This window comes from Galeopterus variegatus, unplaced genomic scaffold, assembly GCF_000696425.1.
Source record: "Galeopterus variegatus unplaced genomic scaffold, G_variegatus-3.0.2 Scaffold216, whole genome shotgun sequence".
Classification (NCBI taxonomy): Eukaryota; Metazoa; Chordata; class Mammalia; order Dermoptera; family Cynocephalidae; genus Galeopterus; species Galeopterus variegatus.
Genome location: NW_007726327.1, coordinates 302,831 through 325,533, shown reverse-complemented (window position 1 = coordinate 325,533; position 22,703 = coordinate 302,831). Strand labels below are relative to the sequence as shown.

Genomic DNA, 22,703 nt, shown 5'->3' with positions numbered 1-22,703 from the left:
GGGAGCGCCGCTGCGCTTCCCAAGCGGCGCACTATCCAGTGCGCCACTGGGCCGGCCCAAACCATTGTTAATATAAACGTTCAGGATGGGTGTCTAAATGAAAAAATTTATGGACTTGTGGATAGGAAGTTCAAGATGTTCCCATCAGATGGTTTGTATTTCTTTTGTGAAAGACATCTGCGAGGAAGAGAGAACAGGGGCGTGTAGAGGACTGCGAAGAAGGACGATTTGAAAAGCTGATGTAGAGAATGGAAGAGAAACCTGACTGGAAACATGGTGCAAGTGTCGAGATTTAAATTTATAAATGGCAAACAGTGCATTTGTACAGTTTTCTTCAATGGATATCTATAGTTTCAAAGTAACTCCATTATTTACTACCAATTTTCAAATGTGAATGACAGATATTTTAAAAGAGACTTTTGGTCCTAATTACAGGGAATATTCATAAACAATTTTTAGAAATGAAATAGTCTTAACTCTTCAGTTACTTTATTGTTTTTAAAACACTTGCTGCATATTTTAATAAAATGTATTCAATAGAACTATCACCTGATATGACTGCAAAAGGACTGGATTTGGCCAGATATATCCTACTCCAATTTAATCTAAGAAAATGAGAAAATTAACTGCAAGTTATTTATGTATTTTAATTTACCATTCTTTCTTTCTTTCTTTATTTATTTATTTTTATTGGTAACTGGCCAGTTTAGGGATCTGAACCCATGACCTTGGTGTTATAAGACTGTGCTCTAACCAATGCAATTTAGTTATAAGCACATAATTAGAATTACCACTTTCATATGCATTAAGTTTTGTTTGGTGGAATATTTTATAAGCATCTGTTGATACAAAGCACTGGGGCTTCTTTAACGTCGTTAACTAAGTTAGTTTAAATTCAATAGCTTCCTTGTTTACTTAATTTTGTTTTATTCTATTTTCTTTTCGAGATATTTCAGCGTAGTACAGTCAATATTTTGCCCTTGTCCTTCAGGATATATTTTAAACAAGGGCAAGGCTTAACACCTTTGTAGCAGGGCTGTTTAAACAGCCTATTCCAGGGCTTGCTGGTTAGCTCAGTTGGTTAGAGCATGATGCTCTAACACCAAGGTCTAAGGGCTCAACTCCTGTACCAGCCAGTTGCCAAAAAAACAAAAACAAAACAACAAAAAAATGCACAGAGCCTTCCTATCATTTTGTGAAATTCATCTCACAGGTAGGTACCTCTGCCAGCTTATTCAACTCCTGTACCAGCCAGTTGCCAAAAAAACAAAAACAAAACAACAAAAAAAGGCACAGAGCCTTCCTATCATTTTGTGAAATTCATCTCACAGGTAGGTACCTCTGCCAGCTTACAATGTCTGTCCTGTTCCTGGCTCACACTACCTACTCCTTGCACTCATCTGTCCCCTCTGTAAAGTCAAAGACTGTCCTGTGTACTGTTGAATCCCCAGGGTCTAAAACAGGAACAGGTACATTGTAGATTTCAACCTATTTTTTGTTTTTTTTTGGCAGCTGGCCGGTATGGGGATCCTAACCCTTAACCTTAGTGTTATAAGGTGGCTGCTCTAACCAACTGAGCTAACCGGCTAGCACCCAACCTGTTTCTGAATAAATAAATGACAGTAGCACAAACACTGTTGTATGTATCTACCTTCTACTAGGAAGGGGGAGCTAATGAGGTCAGAAATAATTAAGGGGCAGGAGAAGAAGGCTTGGATAATATTATATGCATACACTTAGCCCTCAGTTTGAAAAGGAATAGTTCTCGCACATTTTGCAGAAAAAGAAAGAACTTAGGGCCAGCTGGCCAAGGCTCAGGAACTTTCCCTGGAATGAGAGTTATAGGGTCCCCATGTTGAAGCAGAGATCATCTGATCACACTTTCATTTTATATATGGGGAAACTGAGACACACAGATAATAAAGTGCTTTCTACCCCCCATCCCCCCAGCCCTGCCCTGCAATCCTTCAGTCCCTTGGACAGGGAACACAGGCTTTATGGTCAGATTACACAGAAAGGAGTCAGACAAAGTAGAATTCCTTGCTGTTTATTGGCCATACCCTCTGCACCTCCACCTACTATATTGAGCAACCCAATACCCCTCTGAAAGAGTCCCAGAGAAGGTGGGATGAGGAAGCACAGCCCAATGCTCAGCAGCCACACTGCTTACCAGACAGTAGTTGGGCCACACATCAGTCCTATCTTCACCCCCAACCTCTCTGGTCCCTAACAAGAGGACAGACTACTTGCCTTTCCCTAAATCTTCCTCCACTCTACCGTTGTCTCAGCAAGCAAACTAGAGGCCAAGGGCTAGGGTTTGGGGAGGTTTCTGGGCAGGAGTTTATCCCAGCATCCAGCCTATTACCGTCAGGAAAAAGATGGCTATCCAGGATCCTGCAGGAAAGAAAGAAATGATTATGAAACAGATTAGGTGGCTTTGAGAGCCTGGGAAACTTTTTAGGTTTAGATACTCCACTTTGAGGGCCGGCTCGTGGCTCAATTGGGAAAGTGCGGTGCTGATAACACCAAGGCCACGGGTTCGGATCCCTATATAGGGATGGCCGGTTAGCTCACTTGGGAGAGTGTGGTGCTGACAACACCAAATCAAGGGTTAAGATCCCCTTATTGGTCATCTTAAAAAAAAAAAAGAAGAAGATACTCCACTTTGAAGGATTATTTAGTAATCCATTCATTTATTCTTTCTACAAAGCTTTCTTGGGGCCGACTGTGTTTCAGTTAGATTAGGGGTGGGGAAGATGGGGATAACAGAGATGCAAGGCACTCTATCGTTCACTAACCCCCCCATGCTTGTTATCTGCCTGACCCTGTATCTTGAATTTTCAGTCATTTCTAGATAGTCTCAGGTTCTGGTGAGGGATAAACCAAAAGCCCCATAATGACAATGCTGCCGTATACTGCTGAAGAAGCTGAGACTCAGAGAAGTTAACTGACTTCTCCCATGTTACACTGAGTTGGGCAGAAACAGGATCCAAGACCTGCACCTGCCAGGATCCCAACCCTGCTGTGTCCCCAACCCTGGTGCAACTATCAGAACTTCATCACAGCAATCCTTTTGTACCAACCTTCCAAGCTCCTGCTGCTGGAGGCATTGGACTCTGAAACCACATAGAAAGAAAGATTGATCTTAAGGCACTATCTTGACAGGACAAGGCCAGTACTCTCCCATCATTTCATCAAGATTGGGCAAAGGGGCTGGCCCCTTTTTGAAGCTGGGACTCAGAATGGGGTGAACATGGACCTTCTGCCTCTAATAAGAATGGACTTACTAAGAAGATAGGCTTTCCCAAGAGGATGAGAGCTTTGGAGGACTGTTATGGAATAGAAAGAGGGGAGCGACTGTTCAATTATCAGCAAGAAAGATTTACCAAAAAAGGCTGGCGCGAGGGACAGTCTGGGAGAAGAGCGATCTGGTGTGACAGGAAAAGTAGGAATGCGAGGAGAGAGGCTGAGGCAGGCGGCTCACACTCGAAGTTTAATGAGTGAGAACAGAACCCGTAAGGGGAGGAGACCTCTCTAGGACAGAGGGAGGGCCGAGGCGGATATGGGCTCGGAGAGGAGACTTGAATTTAGGGAGGAGTTTGAGGGCATGAAGGTCGAGGGGGCTCAGCGAAGGGTCGGCGTCTCAGAGCAGGTCAGTGGGAGGCCCTGGAAGAGGCTTCAGGGAGGGCCCACAAATGACGCAGTTACCGCTTATTCGGATGGGCCCGAACACCATCCAGCCACCGCCGCGCTCCAGACCCTCCCGCGCTCGGATTTCCCAGGCCCTATTCCTCCCAGGTGGGTTCTTCCGACTACAGGTCTGTGGGCGACACAAGCAGAAAGGTACCAACGCCAGCCAGCTTGAGACTTTTTACTGGACTCTAGATAGCCCCGCCTCCTGCCACGCCCCCAGGTGAGTTCACCAATCCACAAGGGTCTTCAAACATTCCCCCCCCATTAGGTATTTCTGAAAGCCCCGCCCCTGGCAGGATAGGCCAATCTCCAGCACCACGGTCCTCCAGGCCCTGCCTTAGTCCCGCCCTCAAATGATGGCATTGCTAGAAGTCCCAGCCGCCACCCCGGAGCTGCCTGGCGGGCGAGGCTGCCGCGGCTGCTCAAGACCCCCCAGGGTTGCCCGCTCACCGGTTGGCACGGGCGTCCCGCTTGCTTGTCACACAGGGTCACTCGGCCGTGCAGGTAGAGAGTATCGCTGGTCAAGAAGCGGAACAGGGTGAAGGCCAGTGACACCTCCAGAGAGACCCCGTTGGCCCGCAGGCCCTGGAGCAGCCGGTTGCTGACTGGGCAGCTGCGGGGAGAAGCAGTGTCACGGACTGGTTAGGAGCACCGGCTTGGGGCCGGCGCTGCGGAGGGACACGCTGATTTCCGCCATTTTGCTCGTTCTGTATAGGTGTAGATGCTGGGTCTTGTGCTGGGAACTTTACATGGATTGCTTCATTCCATCCTCACACCAATCCTATAAGGAAGACAGTACTTTTGCCCTCCTTTCTTTTTTAAAGATGAGGAAACTCAAGCTCAGAGAAGTTATGGAGGTTGCCGAAGATTCTGCAGGTAGCAGCCTGGCTCCAGCGCCCGCCCATACACTTGATCACTAGGTTCTATTTCCTTCCGACAAAGGAGGAATTACATGCTAGGACAGATTTGGCAGTGCTATGATTCAGAACCTGATCTCTGGAGCATGAATAGACCAATGGCATGGCCTTGGTCAAGTCACCTAAACTCTCTGGGCCCACTCTAGTTCTCTCATCTGTGAAATCAGGGAAATAATACTTCTAGGGTTGTTTTGAAGAATAAATAAGAGAATGAATGATTCACTGTGTTCTGTGAAGACTTGTTAATATTAATAAAACATGACCTAGGAGTCAAGAGAACCAACTGCTTCCCTAGACTGTTGCGAGTAAGGACTTGGCCTTACTATCTCTGTGTCCCCAACACTTAGCAATGTCTGGCACTTACCAATTGTTTGAACTGAGCCTCAGTTTCTCCATCTATGAAATGGGAACGAAAATATAACTATCTTAGGGCCGGCCCGTGGCTCACTTGGGAGAGTGTGGTGCTGATAACACCAAGGCCATGGGTTCGGATCCCTGTATATGGATGGCCAGTTAGCTCACTTAGGACAGCGTGGTGCTGACAACACCAAGTCAAGGGTTAAGATCCCCTTACCAGTCATCTTTAAAAAAAAAAAAAGAAAGAAAGAAAATATAACTATCTTATAGAGTGTGTTGTGATGCTTAAATGAGTTAATATATGTGAAGTGATTTAATCTGTGCCTTGCATGAAGTAAGTGCTATGTCGGTATTAGCTATTAAATGTAATGTAATATATAACATAGTATACATCACTCTGAAATGTTAGGGGTTTTTTTGCTTGTTTTTAGTTTTAATTACTGCCTCAGTAATTGTTTGAGGAAAGAATAAGTGAATGTCATTAATTGGCTGTGAGATCTTGGGCAGGCTTTAATCTCCCTGAGTCTTAATTTACTCATCTGCAAAACGGGAACGATAATGCATTCACTCAATAACATTCAACCAGCACTTCCTTTCTCCCAGTGTTTGCGTGCCAGGGATACAAAGAAGAGAGATCTGTGGTCATGGGTACAAAAGCACCCAGCACATGCCACAATCCAAGAGCCAGTCTAGCACTGGCAGGAAGTTACCAGGGCCCGACAGACCCTTACCTATTGTTCACAAAGTGGTGGGTGGCCTTAACAGAACCTGTCTTGGAGATGTTGGTGCTGGCAAAGACCTCATTGGCCACCAGAGCAAATCGGTCTGGATCACTGCTTGTGGCCCTGAGAACCACGTAGAGGGGCATGCCAAGGGGAACCGTTCTGTCCTCAAGTGGAGTTGAGAGCTGAGGGTCCGTGAAGATGCCCAGATTGACGATAATGTCCCCAGCGCCCGGAATATGTATGGTTCTATGTCTGGAGAGGGACAGGAGTGAGACCGCATCACAAAACCATAGAGGGAAGGCTACTCACTCACATTCTGCCTCACACCCAAGGTCACTGAGCACTGGTAGCCATAGAGAATAAAGGGAGGGGAGGAGCAAACCTGCTAACCTTCCTCCTGGACCAACTAAAAATTGAGGCCCCACCTCTTGGATCCCCAGATCTAGGACCCTTGAAGCTATTCTACCCCATGGTAATTTACATAAGCAACCCATAATGCATTGCTTCATAGAAGCATCTTTTTTTCTTCCACTAATACTTTGAGTCTCCATCTAAGAGGTGTTTGGTGGTGGGTATAGGGGACCTACATCCTGAAGGCGTTGACTCTTTTGCCTGAATTAGAGGTAGCAATGAGAACTGAAGAGCTGGGCTCCCAGAGCCCAGCTAGAGAGGCAGCTGACAGGGCAGAACTCACGGGAAGGAGACCACCGGGTAGGGCTGGGTCTGGCTGATGTTCACCACCAGGGGGTACGTGCAGCTGAAGCTGAGCATTGTGGAGTTGATACTGGTGAAGTTGGGGGGAACCTGCAAAAGCTGCACCTCCAGAGAGTACAGGGCGTGGGTGCTGTTGGTCTAAAAAAGACAAGGAGGCAGCTATTACGTTCAGATATCCAGGGGAAACATCTTCTCCTGTCCTTATTGGCTGCAAGTCGTTTATTTAAATAAAAGTGATGACTAAAGTTTACTGGGCCTGGGCTGTGTGCCAGGCACTGTGGCTTGATCACAACTCTTTGAGTATTCTGTAATTAGTCCCATTTTACAGAAGAGCAAACTGAGGCTTAGAAAGGTTAAAGTCTAGGGCCGACCCGTGGCTCACTCGGGAGAGTGTGGTGCTGATAACACCAAGGCCATGGGTGCGGAATATACATAGGGATGGCCGGTTAGCTCACTGGCTGAGCGTGGTGCTGACAACACCAAGCCAAGGGTTAAGATCCCCTTACTGGTCGTCTTTTTTTTTAAAAATTTTTATTTTGTCGTTATACAATGTGGTTGATTATTATGGCCCATCACCGAAACCTCCCTCCCTCCTCCCTCTCCACCCTCCCACCCAACAATGTCCTTTCCGTTTGCTTGTTGTAACAATAAAAAAAAAAAAAAAGGTTAAAGTCTTTTCCAAAGCAAGTACCAGAGCCAAAATTCAACATCTCTTTGATTCCAAGGCCCATGTTCTTAACCTCTGTTCTTAACCTCTGCCAGTGGCTCTCAAATTTCAGTGTGCATTTTAGAATCCCTTGAAATAAATAAAAGAATTACTGGGGTGCTTGTTAAAAATGCCAAGTCCTGGTCCCTATCCCAAGATTTGGATATCTTTTTGGTATTTTATTGTTTACATAGGCTTTTTAAAATGTTTGTTTGTTTGTTTAGGGTTTCTTTTGCAGCTGCCTGCTATGCGGATCCAAACCCTTGACCTTGGTGTTATCAACACCACACTCTAATCACCTGAGCTAACTACATAGGCTTTTTTAAAAAAGAATCAAAATGATCTGTTTTGTTGCTATAAATAAAGCAGTTTATTAAAAAGAACACTGATAGTGAGTTCTAGGGGGATAGCCATGGGCTTAGCTGTTCCATGTTGAAACTGCCAACTCTTTTCCATAACCTAAGCAAGAGACCCCATGAATCCCTGGGTGGCAGAACTAGAGATAATGGCAGACAACTGGGAGCAACTAAACCATCTCTTCAGGACAAACTCTGGTTTTCAAACTGAGCTCCCCAGGGAGCCCCAGACCTCCTTGAAGGGGTGTGAAAGCCGGCCAATACGTTGGGGGGAAGCTGACCCAGCAGGACACTCTTCCTCCTTCCCCCATTCAGTCAGAGCTGCTCTGCTTTAATTTTTTAATTTTTTTGTGGCTGGCCAGTATGGGGATCCATGCTTTTAGATATTTCTTTTTATATTCGGCTTTTATGTAAGATATCTTCCAAAGAAAGCAGGTGGCAGAATCGGTGAGCAATTAGGAGCACAAACCAGCTCTGTTAATTGGGAAATAGCTGTGTGACTTGGGAAAATCCCTCACCCTCTCTGAGCCTTAGATTACTCATCTGTAAAATGGGATCGCTCAATTATTGTGAAGATTTAATGAGACGATGCAGCAGATGACACATAGTAAGAAATTAATAAATATTGCTTGTGGTTGTGGTTGTTATTATTTTAAAGGATTCTGTAGCTGACAACAGTTTTGGAAACCAACATCCCAATTCATCAAACATGGCATCAGATATAAGGGCATTCCCAGTCTGAAGGGGGACAACAAGGTCTTATCCCTCAAAAAGATTAGTCTGATGGCTAAGACTTGACTTCATTCCAGGGAATTCCTCAGTCAGAGGGAAATAAAATCATGACTCGTGTCCAATCACTCCTTTCCCAGTTCCCACCGCTCAACATCTTCCCCCACTTCCTATCAGGTGACCCCTTCGAGGGAGCTTACAGAGAGGTGGAGTCCACAAGTACCCTCCTTCTTCTCCATCATGAAAACGTGGACATGGCGACCCTGTTCTATTTTGCTGATGCTGGAGCATCCTGAGAATGTACCTTCCGTCAGGACCCAGTGGCGAGTCTCCAGGAAGCAGCTGTTCAGGACCACCTCGATGTTCTGTGGCCAGCAGTGCAGGGTCACCAATGCCCTGGACAGCTCTGCGGGAGGACAAGAGCCAGTGCAGGGACCTCCTGAGGCTCCTGGGATGATGACCTGGGAGGGGGTACTAGTTCTGATCTGGGTGGAGGGGCACTGTAGGGACATTAGCCCAATCCACAAAGACCCCCTTAAACAAGGACACTCCCTCACAAAAGGTGAGTCCCCACAGCCATGTTTTCCCTGTGGGACCCTGATCCCTGGCCTTAGCTGATCCACTCAGAATCTCTTTCCCAGCGATTAGGAGCTGGGCCTCAAAGGAGGCAATATAAACTTGAGAGGTGAGGTGGCCATCTTCTGCCATGTTGGCTGAGAGGCAGAAAAAGTGGGCATGTGGAGCAAGGGACAGAGCATGTGGTGGTGTCAGAGGGGATACAGCAGAAGCAGTTCTAAGAGAGAAGTTTATAACAATAAATGCCTACGTCAAAAAAGAAAAAGACTTCAAATAAGCAACTTAACATTACACCTCAAGGAGCTGGAAAAACAAGAACAAACCAAACCCAAATCATTAGAAGGAGAGAAATAACAAAGATTGGAGCAGAAATGAATGAATTAGAGATTAAAAAAACACAAAAGATCAAGGAAACAAAGAGTTGGTTTTTCGAAAGGATAAAATCGATAAATCTTTAGCTAGGCTAATGAAGAAAAAAAGACAGAAGAGTCAAATAAATAAAATCAGAAATGAAAAAGGAGACATTACAACTGATACCACAGAAGTACAAAGGATCATAAGAGACTATTACAAACAACTATATGTGAACAAACTGGAAAACGTAGAAGAAATGGATAAATTCCTGGACACATACAACCTACCGAGGTTGAATCACGAAGAACTAGAAAACCTAAACCAACCAATAACAAGTAATGAGATTGAAGCAGTAATAAAAAGCCTCTCAGCAAAGAAAATCCCAGGACCAGATAGCTTCACTGTCAAATTCTAACTAATACCAATGCTTCTCTAACTCTTCCAAAAAATTGAAGAGGAGGGAATACTTCCAAACTCATTCTATGAGGCCAACATTAACCTCACACTAAAACCAGAAAAAAGGCCGGCCCGTGGCTCACTCGGTAGAGTGCGGTGCTGATAACACCAAGGCCACGGGTTCGGATCCTATATAGGGATGGCCGGTTTGCTCACTGGCTGAGCATGGTGCTGACAACACCAAGCCAAGGGTTGAGATCCCCTTACCGGTCATCTTTTAAAAATAAAAAAAATTAAATAAATAAATAAATAAAACCAGAAAAAGACACACCAAAAAAAGAAAACTTCAAACCAATATCCCTAATGAAAACAGATGAGAAGATCCTTGATAAAATACTAGTAAACAGAATCCAACAACATATTGAAAAGATTATTCACCGTGATCAAGTGGGATTCATCCCAGGGATGCAAGGATGGTTCAACATATGCAAATCAATAAATGTGATACCTCACATCAACAAAATAAAGGAAAAAAACATATATGATCATTTCAATAGATGCAAAAAAAGCATTTGATAAAATCTAACACTCCTTCATGATAAAAACACTCAACAAATTAGGTATAGAAGGAATGGACCTCAACACAATAAAGGCCTGTACGACAAATTCACAACTAACATCATACTGTATGGACAAAAACTGGAGGCTTTTCTTTCTTTTTTTTTTAAAAAGATGACCGGTATGGGGATCTTAACCCTTGGCTTGGTGTTGTCAGCACCACGCTCAGCCAGTGAGTGAACCGGCCATCCCTATATAGGATCCAAACCCATGGCCTTGGTGTTATCAGGACCACACTCTCCCGAGTGAGCCATGGGCCGGCCCCCAAAATTGGAAGCTTTTCTTCTAAGATCTGGGACAAGACCAAGATACCCACTTTCCCCACTCTTATTCAACATAGTACTGGAAGTTCTAGCCAGTGCAATAGGACAAAAAAAGCAATAAAGGGCATGCAAATTGGAAAGAAGGAAGTCACCCTATACCTATTTGCAGTTGATATGATCATATACGTAGAAAACACTAAAGACTACACCAAAAATTGCTAGAACTAATAAATGAATTCAGTATAGTGGTAGGATACAAAATCAACACACGAAGATCAATAGCCTTCTGATATGCCAATAATGAAATAGCTGAAGAAGAAATAAAGTAATCCCATTCACAATAGCTACCAAAAAAATGAAATACCTAGGAGGAAATTTGACAAAGGAGGTGAAAGACCTCTACAATGAAAACTATAAAACATTGGTGAAAAAAATTGAAGAGGATACAAATAAATGGAAAAATAATAATTCTTCCAACCCAAGAACCCATGTTCTTGGGTTGGAAGAGTTAACATCATCAAAATGTCTATATTACCCAAAGCAATCTGCACATTCAGTGCAATCCCTATCAAAATACCAATGACATTCTTTATAGAAATAGAAAGAAATGATTAAAATTTATGTGGAACCACAAAAGATCCATGTAGGTAAAGTGATCTTGAGCAAAAAGAACAAAGTTGGAGGCATCACACTTCCTGACTTCAAAATATACTATAAAGCTATAGTAACCAAAACAGCATGGTACTGACATAAAAATGAACAAATAGGCCAGTAGAACAGAACAGAGAGCCCAGAAATAAACCCATGAACTTACAACCAACTGATTTTTGACAAAGCCACCAAGAACATACAGTGGGGAAAGGACAGTCTCTTCAATAAATGGTGCTGAGAAAACTGGATATCCACATGCAGAAGATTGAAAATAGACCCCTGTCCCTTACCATACACAAAAATCAACTCAAAATGGACTAAAGACCTAATCTAAATTTAAGACCCCAAACTATGAAACTACTGGAAGAAAATATAGGGGGAACACTACACAAAAAGGGAGCGGGCAGTGCTTTTTTGAGCAACACTAAAGGCACAGACAACTAAAGCAAAAATACACGAATGGGACTACATCAAACTGAAAAGCTTCTGCATAGCAAAGGACACTATCAACAAAGTGAAGAGACCACAAATTAAAACCACAGTGAGATATCATCCTACCCCTGTCAAAATGGTTATTATCTACAAGACAGAAAATAACAAATGCTGGCCAAGATGTGGAGAAGAGGGAACTCTCCTACATCGCAGCTGGGAATGTAAATTGGTACAGCCATTGTGGAAAACAGTATATAGGTTCCTCAGAGAACTAAAATAGACCTACCTTATGACCATCTGTCCCATTCTTGGGTATATACCCAAAGGAAACGAAATCGATATATCAAAAAGATATTTCACCTGCACACCCATGTTCATCGCAGCACTATTCACAGTAGCCAAGAGATGGAAATAATCTAAATGCCCATTAGTGGAGGAATGGATAAAAAAATCCTATGGTATATATACACAATGGAATACTTTTCAGTTACAAGAAGAAGTGATATCCTATCATTTGCAGCAACATGGATGAAACTGGAAACTATCATGTTAAGTGAAGTAAGTCAGGCACAGAAAGACAAATACTGCATGATCTCACTCATATGTGGAATCTAAGGGGGGAAAAAGTGGTTCTCATAGAAGTAGAGAGTAGAATAATGGTTACCAGAGGCCAGGAGGAGAGGGGTGTGGGGAGGAGAAGTGGTGGACTAACGGGTGCGAAACTGTGCTATGTATGCTAAGTGAATCATTGTGCAGTATATGCACGTATTGAAACAACTCACTGTACCCCACACACAGGTACAAGTAAATGTTAAAATAAAAATCAAAAAATAGAAAAAGTGAAAGTAAAAAGCAAAATACAATGGAGATACTAGTGTTAAACATTTCTGGATTTATTTTATTACATTGAATTTAAAGATTTTTTTGTTTAATCTCACTGTTTCTTTTTTAATCACCTTTCTGATGACATCATTGTTTCTATTTTGGTCAGAGGAATGGTCTGCAATTTAAGAGCAGGTGCTTTGTACCGATCAATATGTGTTGAGGGGGGGAGCTTCAGTCACATAATTTTCTGCTGTTACAGTTGATAGTACGGTAGTCCCTCTGTATCCATGAGGAATTGATTTCAGGATCTCATGCAGATACCAAAATCCACAGATACTTAAGTCCCTGATATAAAATGGTTCATTATTTCGATATAACCTATGCACATCCTCCCATATACTTTGAATCATCTCTAGATGACTGATAATATCTAATACAATGTAAATGCTATGTAAATAGTTGTTTTACTGTATAGTTTAGGGTATATAATAATGACAAGAAGAAAAAGGCCGGCCCGGTGGTGCACTGGAGAGTGCGCCGCTTGGGAGTGCAGCGGCGCTCCCGCCGAGCCCTGGGGACTAGTCCTAGGGGTTCATAAATGGTCCGTTCTACCTCATATGGCCAGCCACCTGCCTGTCCACTGAAATCACCTCTACCCAGAAAGACTCATTAGATGCCAATGTCTTACCAAACCTCACTGGCCCTCCCTTTGAACACAGTGTTGCTCTGGGCCTTCTCAAAGTTATAATGTCCACTCTGACCCCCGCCTCCTCTTTGGTTTATTCACATGAGGTTGTCAGACTTACCTGAATGGGCGTAGTAGCTCTCATTGCACATACAAACTCCCTGACTGACTGGATACTCATCCAAAGCGCAGGCTCCAGCTCCGGGATCACTGCTCTGGGTGTGTTTAGGGGAAGCTGGACTGTCCCCAGTCATAGCAGAGGATTTTGTTGTTCCTGGGAAGCTGGGGTTAAAGGCTGTGGAATGAGCAGCTGTTGTTTCAGGTGACTGGCGCGTAGCGGTGCCAACACTGGCAGCTGGTTCTGCTGGATGGGAAGGTGCCTGTGGGGCTGTGTTATGATGTGTTGCCGACAGCTTGCTCATTGTGGGGGCTGTTGTTGGGGTTGGGGATGCAGCTGTGATTTCTCCTTCCTGACTCCCAGGCATGGTTGTTCCAAGAACAGTTGTCCCTAGAGTGGTCATAGTTGGCGAAGTGATGTGGGTAACTGCACCGGTTGTCGTAGGTAAAGATTCTTTCACATCAGTCATTTTCTTCGATGTTGTCAGGGATGTAATTATAGCTGACTTCTCAGAGACAATGGCTGTCATGGACCCAGCTGATATAAGGTCATCACCTGGTGCATTTAATGCTGTTGGAGCTGTGATTGTGGCTGACTTCTCAGAGTCAGTGGACACTGATGACTCCATTCCATTGACTATGGTGTTTGATGCTGATGTGTCTGTAATTAAAGTTATCTGATTCTGTTTTGGGGTCTCAGCTGAAGTGGCCACGCTGGATAAGGCTATGGTTCTGGATGTCCCTCCCTGATCCTTCCACGTAGAAGCCATGATAGTATTTGACAGTGTTGTACCCCTGAAGGTTGTGATGATAGTTGTGTTTAAGTTCTCTTCTTGAGTCCTATGTTTTGGGGTTGTCTGCTCAGTGGACCCAGTAGAACTGCTTGTTAGCGGTAAAGTTGGAGGAGTAGCTGATGTTGTATGCTCCTGGGATTCAGACGTTGATTTCCTTCTGGTTGTTGGTAAGCTAAGTGCAGCTGCAGGGGCGTTGTCTCTCCCATTGTTTGACAGAGCTGAAGTTGTAGATGAACACAATATAGTTTCCTTAGTCACAGAGTCTTTTGTGGAGGATGTTGTATCTGATGCAGCCCCCCAGATTGTAACACTGCCTATAAAAAACCAACAAAAAAATCCCTAATCTACCTCTTCCTTCTACAAAAATGTAGATGAACACAATATAGTTTCCTTAGTCACAGAGTCTTTTGTGGAGGATGTTGTATCTGATGCAGCCCCCCAGACTGTAACACTGCCTATAAAAAACCAACAAAAAAATCCCTAATCTACCTCTTCCTTCTACAAAACAGAGTTCTTCTCAAATATTCTGGTTTGCCAAGTATCCTTATTGGGAGATTCAATAAAAATAATATCAACATCAACTACATTATTACCAGCTCCCATCCATTTATGTGCCAGCTCCGTGCTAATAGATTTCAACCGATGCATGCCAGGGGGAGAGAATATAATTTGTGCCAGTGACTATGTCTCATTCCACTCAATGACTACTCTAGACACACAGAGAATTAGCAAAAGATGGAAACCTGTTAAATCATTTGGTGTTTGGTTTCTTAATGCCTTGTTTCATGTTAGCGTTCAACTGCATTAAATGTGATTCTAGTGTTTAAAGATATGAGTTTTGTGTGTGTGTGCAATGTGACCCCTAATCACAGGCCAGTTGTTTCATTTAGTGTGATAGCAGTAAAGGATTATTTTGGCATCATTTAATTTTTACCTTGTCCAGGTAAGGTGCTGCCCTACTGCACAAGCATTGGTGCATTGAATCCTCAAAACCAACCTGAGGTAAGGACTATTATTTCCATTTATCAGATGAAGAAACTGAGGCTCAGACAGGTGAAGACATCTGTTGAGGTCACACAGCCAGAAAGTGGTGGCACTGTATTCAAAGCCGAGTGCATCAGATCCCAGAGCCCAATGTCTTCCCTACCACACTGTACTGTCTCACAAAAACATAGCTTCATTCTCATGGCTGAGCCAGCCACACTCTCTAGAGAGAAAGGCCCAAATCAGCTATGCTGAGCTAGATGCCTTGGAAATCTTCCTCTTTCCCCTGGGCAATGGGCGGAGATAGGTTCATAACCTGAGTCCCAGTCACTGTACCCTTAACAATTGTCAAAGGGCTAATACACAAAACTGGAGGTGACTCAGTCCAGGTGACAGGCTCATCCTTCCCACCACCTAATTCTGAAGAGGCATTGACCAATTTCCCCAACCTGCCCTCACCTGGCAGCTGCCCCATCCATATCCCACTTTCTTCTAGTGCTGTGCAGACCTAAGGGGTCACAATAGTGCAGGGGAGCTAGCCAGGATGCTTGGAAAGAGTGGGGGACCTAGGCTTTCGACCTGGCTCTATAACTAACTTGCTGTGTGACCTTGGGGAACGCCTCACCTCTTTCTGGGTCTCCATATTCCCCTGAGCACAGTGAGAGACTCCATATCTGAGGAGCCCTCTAATCTCTGGTGATCTGTGGGTCCAATTGCAACAAAAGTCCAGGCTGAAATGAATAGATGTCTTGTTACAGGGGCCTCAGGTTTTTATTTGCAGGGAGCAATGTTTCCACTGGGTCTGACTCTACATTTTTTACATGTGGTTAACCAGTTGTCCCTGCCCTCTTATGGAAAAGTCCATCCTTTCCCCACTGATTTGTCATGCCACCTGTCATTATTTTCCCCAACTGATTTTCATGCTCTCTCTGTCATTCCATTAGATCACTTGTCTGTCCCTGTATCAACACTACATTCTCTGTTACTTTATAGTAAATCTCAATATTTGGTAGGTGAATCTCCCATCTTGCTCTTCAAAATTATCTTGGATATTGTTGGCCTTTCATTCTTCCTGACATATATTAGAATCAGCTCATCAAGTTCTACAAACAACCTGTTGGGATTGTGAGTGGAAGTTTACCGGAATTACAGATTTCATGAGAATTGACGTCTTTGTGGTACTGAGGTTTTCTGCCTCCCCATCAGTTCTTTTGAAAAGCAATAGAGTGTGATCTGGACTCAGAAGTCAGACCTGGGATAGAATTGTAGCTCTGTGATTCTGTGATACAGGACGTGTCCTGCATGGGGACATGGGGGATGTGGAAAACAACACATGTCTCTGAGCCTCAGTTTCCTCACTGTAAAATAGGAATGATAATAGCACTTACTTAGGTCATGAGGATTTTTGTGTGTGTGTGTGTGTGTGTGTGTGTGTGTGTGGTGGTGGTTGGCAGGTATGGGGATCTGAACCCTTGACCTTGGTGTTATAACACTATGCTCTAACCTGCTGAGCTGACCGGCCAGCCCAGTCATGAGGATTAAATGAGATAATGCATGTGAAGCACTTAGCACAGTGCTTACCACATTGTAGGTGCTCAATGAATAGAATCTGCTATTGGTAATGATTATACCCTTCTGCTCCTCTCACCAAATTGACATCTGTTGGGCCAACCCGTGGCTCACTCGGGAGAGTGTGGTGCTGATAACACCAAGGACATGGGTTCGGATCCTATATAGGGATGGCCGGTTAGCTCACTGGCTGAGTGTGGGGCTGACAACACCAAGTCAAGGGTTAAGATCCCCTTACCAGTCATCTTTAAAAAAAAAAAATGGCATCTGTTTCCTGGATGGTTTGTCAAGGATGCTCCTGTCCCTGGCAAAAGTTATGGAAGGCAGTAGGGGTCAGACCTACTGGGACCTCAGTTCTGGGCCAGCTTTGGAGGAAAGTAACCTGCTGAAACTCCAAGCTATTGGCCTGGCCCAAATGAGAAAGGCAGATAAAAAGGGGGAGACAGATGAGATGACAAAATGAAAGGAGTGGACAGACAAAGAGCATCCTGGACTAGATGGATGGGCAAGGTCAGAAGCCCCACAGAGGCTCCTGCCTCCAAAGTCACTGATACCCCAAGCTTTGCAGACAATTTGGGGGGTGGGGGATAGCTATGCTCACATTATTAGATCTTCCTGGAGACACTACCTATTCTTTTGCCAGCTTCTTCCCCCCTCTGGCCAGGCAGAAGAGGGGCTGTGAGAGCCCCCAGAAAAGGATGGATGGAAAGGATGTAAGTGGATACTCACCAGGCAGGTTGAGGGCTCCATCCCCAGTAAGCAGCAGCAACAGCAGCAAAAGCCACTGGCTGCCCATGGCTGTGCTGGTGGATGGTCTGGAGGGTGCTGAAAGGAGTTCTGGCCCAAATAGGGAAACAGACAGTGGATCCAAGACTGTGAAGCACAATGGCTGGCGCTGATACCACCTCTCATCTGCCTGCCCCACCCATTCCCAGCTGTCCAGACTCCCTCCCAGCAAGCCCAGGGGGTTTTCAGGGCTGGAATCAACACCAACGGGAGGGGATGGGGGGTGGAGTTTCCCATCAGCTGCAATCAGTGGGCCTCTGGGGACTCCCATTCCAATTGGTGAATATACCCAAGGCCCCTAATTGTTAGCCTTTGCTGAACAGCGGGGCAGAACTCTGGGCCTTCCAGCCTTCCTTCCACCCAGCACCAGGGAATCTGAGTCTCAGGGACATGGTTGATGCCATTGGTTTCTCACCTCCTGGGCTAAGAGCTGACCATTTGATTTTAGAGCTGGAGCCCAATCTCACCCTCTCCCCATTGCACACATGGGAAAATGAGGCCCAGTGATTCACCTGAGGATTAGAATCCAGGTCTCCTGTCCTCCAGGGCAGCTCTTCCTATTGCCCACGAATGCATAGTTTTCTCAGACTCTCTCCGCTGCCTACCTCAGGAAGCTACTGACATTCTCAATGGCCTTTGAGGAAGGTCCCAAATAGGTTTCACAGGTCCCAAGTTCCCACCAGACTTCATTCACCTGACCTACACAGTCCTCCTGCTTTCTTCCGGCAAGCTTCGGTGCTCTTCTCCTCCGGGAAGCCTGCCAGAACCCACACTTCAACCAGTCAAACTCCACTGCCCTCAGCTGAACTGCTTTTGAACAAGGTGACCCCACAAGACTAGCACTGCTCAGAGTGAGGGCCAGTCTCGACCTTCAGACAGTGAGAAAAAGGGTAGGGCTGCTCCTTTATAAGACAGGGGCTCCCAACCATGAGGACCAGATTCTCCTCCCCCAAACTTAAGATTATATCTCTACTATTAAGTCAGAAGTTTTTAGGGATGCAGATTCTCTCTCCCATTAGACTGGAAGCTCTTGAGCACAGTCTGTGACTCTCTCATCAGACAAACAGGCTTTTGAGGGGCAAGATTTGTCTTCCCCATGAGACCTGGGGCAAGCACCCTAAGAGGCTGGAGATCCACCAGTCAGACACACTGATTCCAACACAAAACTTTATTATCAATACACAGATGCCGGCCCCAGTGGCCTCACCTTTCTCTTCTTGGTGCTTGGGTCCACTCAGGCCCCACTCAGCTCTGGGCTAGAGCAGGGGGCCAGGGATACCCACCCTTCGACCAAACCCTGGCTACCTTGGCCAGCACCCCTCTTCTGTGCTTGTCCTTGCTGCTAGGGCTCCCACTCTCATCCAGCATCCTTCTCCAGCCTGGCTCCTCCGGACCTGGGGCTCACAGGCACAAGCCCTGCAGCTGCTGCCACTCTCACAGCCCCTGGCCTCTGCCCAGGTGTAAGGGAGAGGATGAGCTTGGGCCAGGATGTGCCAAGCCATGCCAGGAATGCAGGAAGATGCAGCACTGGGTGTATGTGCTCCCACGGCTCCCTTCCTGCCTCTCAGCGGCTGCTCTTGTGTTTGTTAAGGAGTATATTTGTGTTAGAATCATGAACCTGCAAACCAAGAGGCCTTCCTGTGAATCCCCCTGCCCCGACATGGCAGACTCTCCTTTACATCCCTCCTCCAGACTCAACAGCTGCCCCATCTGGGCCTCCCAGAGAAGTCCTTCACAGGTCTAACTGGAACCTGCCTGGTACCCGCTCTGAGCTTGGGATCCCAGGCTGTGTACATTCACAAGGTCCTTCTATCCTGGTCAGGTGGTGTGGGAGGCAGAGTAAAACTAAATAACAGGGTGCCTATTTCTCCCCCGCAGCTCCTGAGGGAAGCCTCAGGAGGAGGCTGCTTTTATGCACCCTAGAGAGCATCCAGGGGTCTTTGCCCACAGCGGGCCCCATTATCTTCCACTAAACAGGAACAGAGCTGGCTCAAGCCACACTAAGTGGAGGTAGGTTTGAAGGCTCCAGAGACGAAACTGGCTCGAAGGGCGGAGCCTGACGGCAGGGGGCGTGGCCTGTCCGAGAAGGAAAGCGGGGAACCTCAGCGGAGTTTGCGTGGTGGGGAAGGGGAACAGTTCTTGGAATAGACGGAAACCTTGACAAGTGGGCCAGTGGCTGGGCTGGGAGTGGCACGGTGAGTACCGATCGGGTAGGAGAGGGAAGACGCACCTTTTCCATGTTAACGAGCGCAGTGAGCAAGTCTTGCTGGTTGGTCATCTCGCGGATGTCCATGGAGGACCCGTTCTCTAATGACAGGCTCACCGACACGCGCTTTTGCATCAGCTCCTTCTCCTGCTCCTGGTTGAAGCGGATGGAGCGCACCTCTTCCACGATGCTGGGGGCAGAGTGGTGAGTGCCTTCCACGGGCCGTGGGGGAGGCGCAGCCCTCCCACCTCTTCCCTGGCGCCCACCACCCCAACTTTGCCCTTCCCTGCAGCCCTGACAGAGGCCCAGGCCGAGTTGTGCCCTCGTGTGAGATGGGAGGAACCCGGAGGTCTGGAGTCCAGCCCCTCCGCAGGAGGAGGACCCTGAGCAAGTCATTTAACCCTTCTGGGCCCCAGGGTCTGCATTACAAAATGGTGAGGACGTGAGGCCAGAAGAAGCTGAGGCACCGCCCAGCCCTGACTCACGGGACTTGGGGGTACCCCCAGTACCCCCCCTACGTGTTGAGCTCATCTCGGATCTCCTTGTACTGCATCAAGTTCTCCTGTATTGCCTCGAGCACCAAGCAAAAGTTGTCGCACGTGTTTTCCGAGAGGTTCGACAGTGGACCCCCCACAAGTGGTTCCTGGGGGTGACCAGATTTCTCCAAGCGGACGACTGCACAGTGCACCAGTGACAGCTCGTTACTATCGTCCTTCTCCTCTACGCCTGTCTGGGGAGCAGGGAATGAACGGGGAGGGGACAGACAGCTCAGGCATCCCCTTCCCCAGTCCCTTCCTGCTTGGCTTCAGGTAGGATGAGGCTTAGGACACCAGGGTTCTAATGCCCCTCATTATAGCTCCAACCAGTCTTAGCCTCCCTACCTTGCTTTGGCAGCTCAACCTCAAATGCATAGGCCCTTCCCCACCTCTTTGGAAATTCTCACCCCTTTTTAAAACAGCCCAGCCCAGATTTCACCCTTGATAAATAAATCCTACCCAGCAAACTTCTAAAGCCCTACCCTACCTACCCTGTAGTCACAGCCCCAGCCCTCAGCCCTTTCAGAAGTACCCCCTCCCTTGTCCAACCTTATGGAAGCTCTACCCTTGAATGCATAATACTGTAGCAAACATTAAAGGAGTGCTTACTACGTACCAAGCACTGTTCATTTACCCATATAATCCTCATAATAGCCTTATGGGGTAATAACTATTATTATTCCCATTTTATGGAAGAAGAAATTGAGGCTTAGATTGGTTCAATGTCTTAAGGTCACCCAGCTGTTCAGTGGTGAGTTGCCATAGAAATATAACATCTAGAAAATCCACACCGCTCAGAAGCCCCAATTGGTGAGTGGGCACTCAAGGTGGGGCTGCTGCCTCCAGGCCCTCGAGTGTGCACACACACGCACGTACACGTGTGCTGTCGGCACTCACACACACGCCCCTCTCCTCCCTCTGCCCTCCCCGCCCACACACCTCACTGAAGGTTATTTGATGCTGTTGGCCCTGCTCTTCTGCCTTCATCATTTGCTCCAGATTGGTGGTCACCACCACGACGAACAGGTTGATGCCAATGAAGGCACCAATGGTGATGAAGATGGTGAAGTAGATGGCACCTCCGATCTCCATCGCATACTCCCTCTTCTCCATCCTGGAGATGGCAGGCGGGGGCCCTGTCACCTCCCTGGCCCTTTGAGCCTCAGTTTCCTCACCTATGAAATGGGGAAATCATCCCAAGGCCTACGGGGACTTGTGCCTGCTTTACTGCTGTTGTGCAGCTCTAATTCCCTATCCCTAGTTGTCACCACAGCTGCTCCTTACTGAGCACCTGCTGTGCTCCAGACGGCGGGCCAGTTCTCAAGCCAACTGTGCAAGGTGGGGATTTGTACATCAGCATTATCAAATTTAATCTATTAGCTGTACTCTTTATTTATGTTTTTCTTACTATAAAAATAATTCAAGCTCATTATAGAAAGATCAGAAGAAAAATATACAGGCAAAATATCCCATCTGCTCTGAGTTACACACTGTTAACACCTTGTTACAAGTCTCTCATAAAATATTTTCCCCCAAATAGCTTTCTCTCTCTCTATCTGTGTATAGATAGATAGATAGATACAGCAAAAGTAGATGCACTCTGTGCCAGGCTCTGTGCTCAGAGGTTTATATTGATTTTCACAGCAATTCATAACATAGTTAATATTGTATTATAATCCCCAGATTTACAGATGGAGAAACAGGCTCAGAAGAGAGATGAAGTAACTTGCCCATGGTCACACGACTAGTGTGCGGGAGCAAAGACAAAAGCCCAGTGTAACTATATTGTGCAGTCTGTGATTTTTTTCCCGCTACCTATATCATAATGGATAAAGGCTACGGAGGCCCTGCTGGGCTTCTACTTTTACACAAAGGGGAAAAAAAAAAGGAACCAATCAGGGGGGTAGGAGGGTCCACTACCTCAAGTGGACTGGAAAGAAATAGGGCTTAGATTTAATGGAAAAAAGGTAAAGAACAGAACACAAAAATGACCTTGGGCAGTGGGTCTAAGAATGAATAAAGTGAGAACCAGAGTTCCCAGGGGTTGGGGCACTTTGGTGGGCTCCAGTGTGGGCTGGGAGGCTGCTCTGTAACCTTAGGCACAACCACAGACCTGTTCCCCTGCCCAAGGCCTAGCTACCCAGCTATTTAGCATGGTAGGAGAAGTCTCCATGAACAGGGCTAGGGTAGGACTTTGAATGTGTGGAGTTTCAAGGGGAACAAGGCTTCAAGTACCAAGGTCTCCACCAGGGATTTTTTTCTTCCCCAGTGTAAAGCCTTGGGCACCCTCCATTAAACCCCAAGGTCTCCACCAGGGATTTTTTTCTTCCCCAGTGTAAAGCCTTGGGCACCCTCCATCCCACTGGGCCACCCTCATCCTAACCCCTGGAGCCCCCACTCGCATTGAGAGCCCTTTTCCCCCCAGTTTCCCTGCCTCACAGGAGCCCTAGCCCCTTCCTTGCCAGGCTGGGATAAAGGCCTGGAAGCTCCACCAGCACTCACTGGAAGTCACTGTAGATGTCCACCCAGCCATCCTGGGTGATGCAGATGAAGAGGGTGTACAGGGCAACCTGTATGTTCTGGAAATGCGTGGGCACGAATGCACCAAAGAGTGTGACTCCAAACACAGAGAACACCTGCCAGAGAAACCAAAGCCCATCCTGACTTTACCCGAGGGTCTTGGAGACAGGACATGCAAATACCCTGCAGATGCC

At 46.3% G+C, this 22,703-nt stretch overlaps 2 protein-coding genes across 2 annotated transcripts in view; both read right to left on the bottom strand.

Annotated features, from left to right (window-relative positions):
- LOC103585115 (pancreatic secretory granule membrane major glycoprotein GP2-like) overlaps positions 1-13,482 on the bottom strand; it is a 15,422-nt gene extending 1,940 nt beyond the window's left edge. Inside the window, exons 1-6 of the mRNA XM_008565993.1 lie at positions 13,119-13,482; positions 8,398-8,603; positions 6,387-6,544; positions 5,699-5,938; positions 4,144-4,306; positions 3,709-3,820 (exon numbers count right to left, since the gene is read on the bottom strand). Of these exons, the coding sequence (XP_008564215.1) occupies positions 3,709-3,820; positions 4,144-4,306; positions 5,699-5,938; positions 6,387-6,544; positions 8,398-8,603; positions 13,119-13,482 (1,243 nt within the window). The remainder of the gene's footprint in view (positions 1-3,708; positions 3,821-4,143; positions 4,307-5,698; positions 5,939-6,386; positions 6,545-8,397; positions 8,604-13,118) is intronic.
- A 5,329-nt stretch (positions 13,483-18,811) lies between these two features.
- Positions 18,812-22,703, bottom strand: part of CATSPER4 (cation channel, sperm associated 4) — a 13,440-nt gene continuing 9,548 nt past the window's right edge. Inside the window, exons 7-11 of the mRNA XM_008565992.1 lie at positions 22,492-22,625; positions 20,929-21,103; positions 19,972-20,183; positions 19,478-19,643; positions 18,812-18,865 (exon numbers count right to left, since the gene is read on the bottom strand). Coding sequence (XP_008564214.1) covers positions 18,812-18,865; positions 19,478-19,643; positions 19,972-20,183; positions 20,929-21,103; positions 22,492-22,625 — 741 coding nt within the window. The remainder of the gene's footprint in view (positions 18,866-19,477; positions 19,644-19,971; positions 20,184-20,928; positions 21,104-22,491; positions 22,626-22,703) is intronic.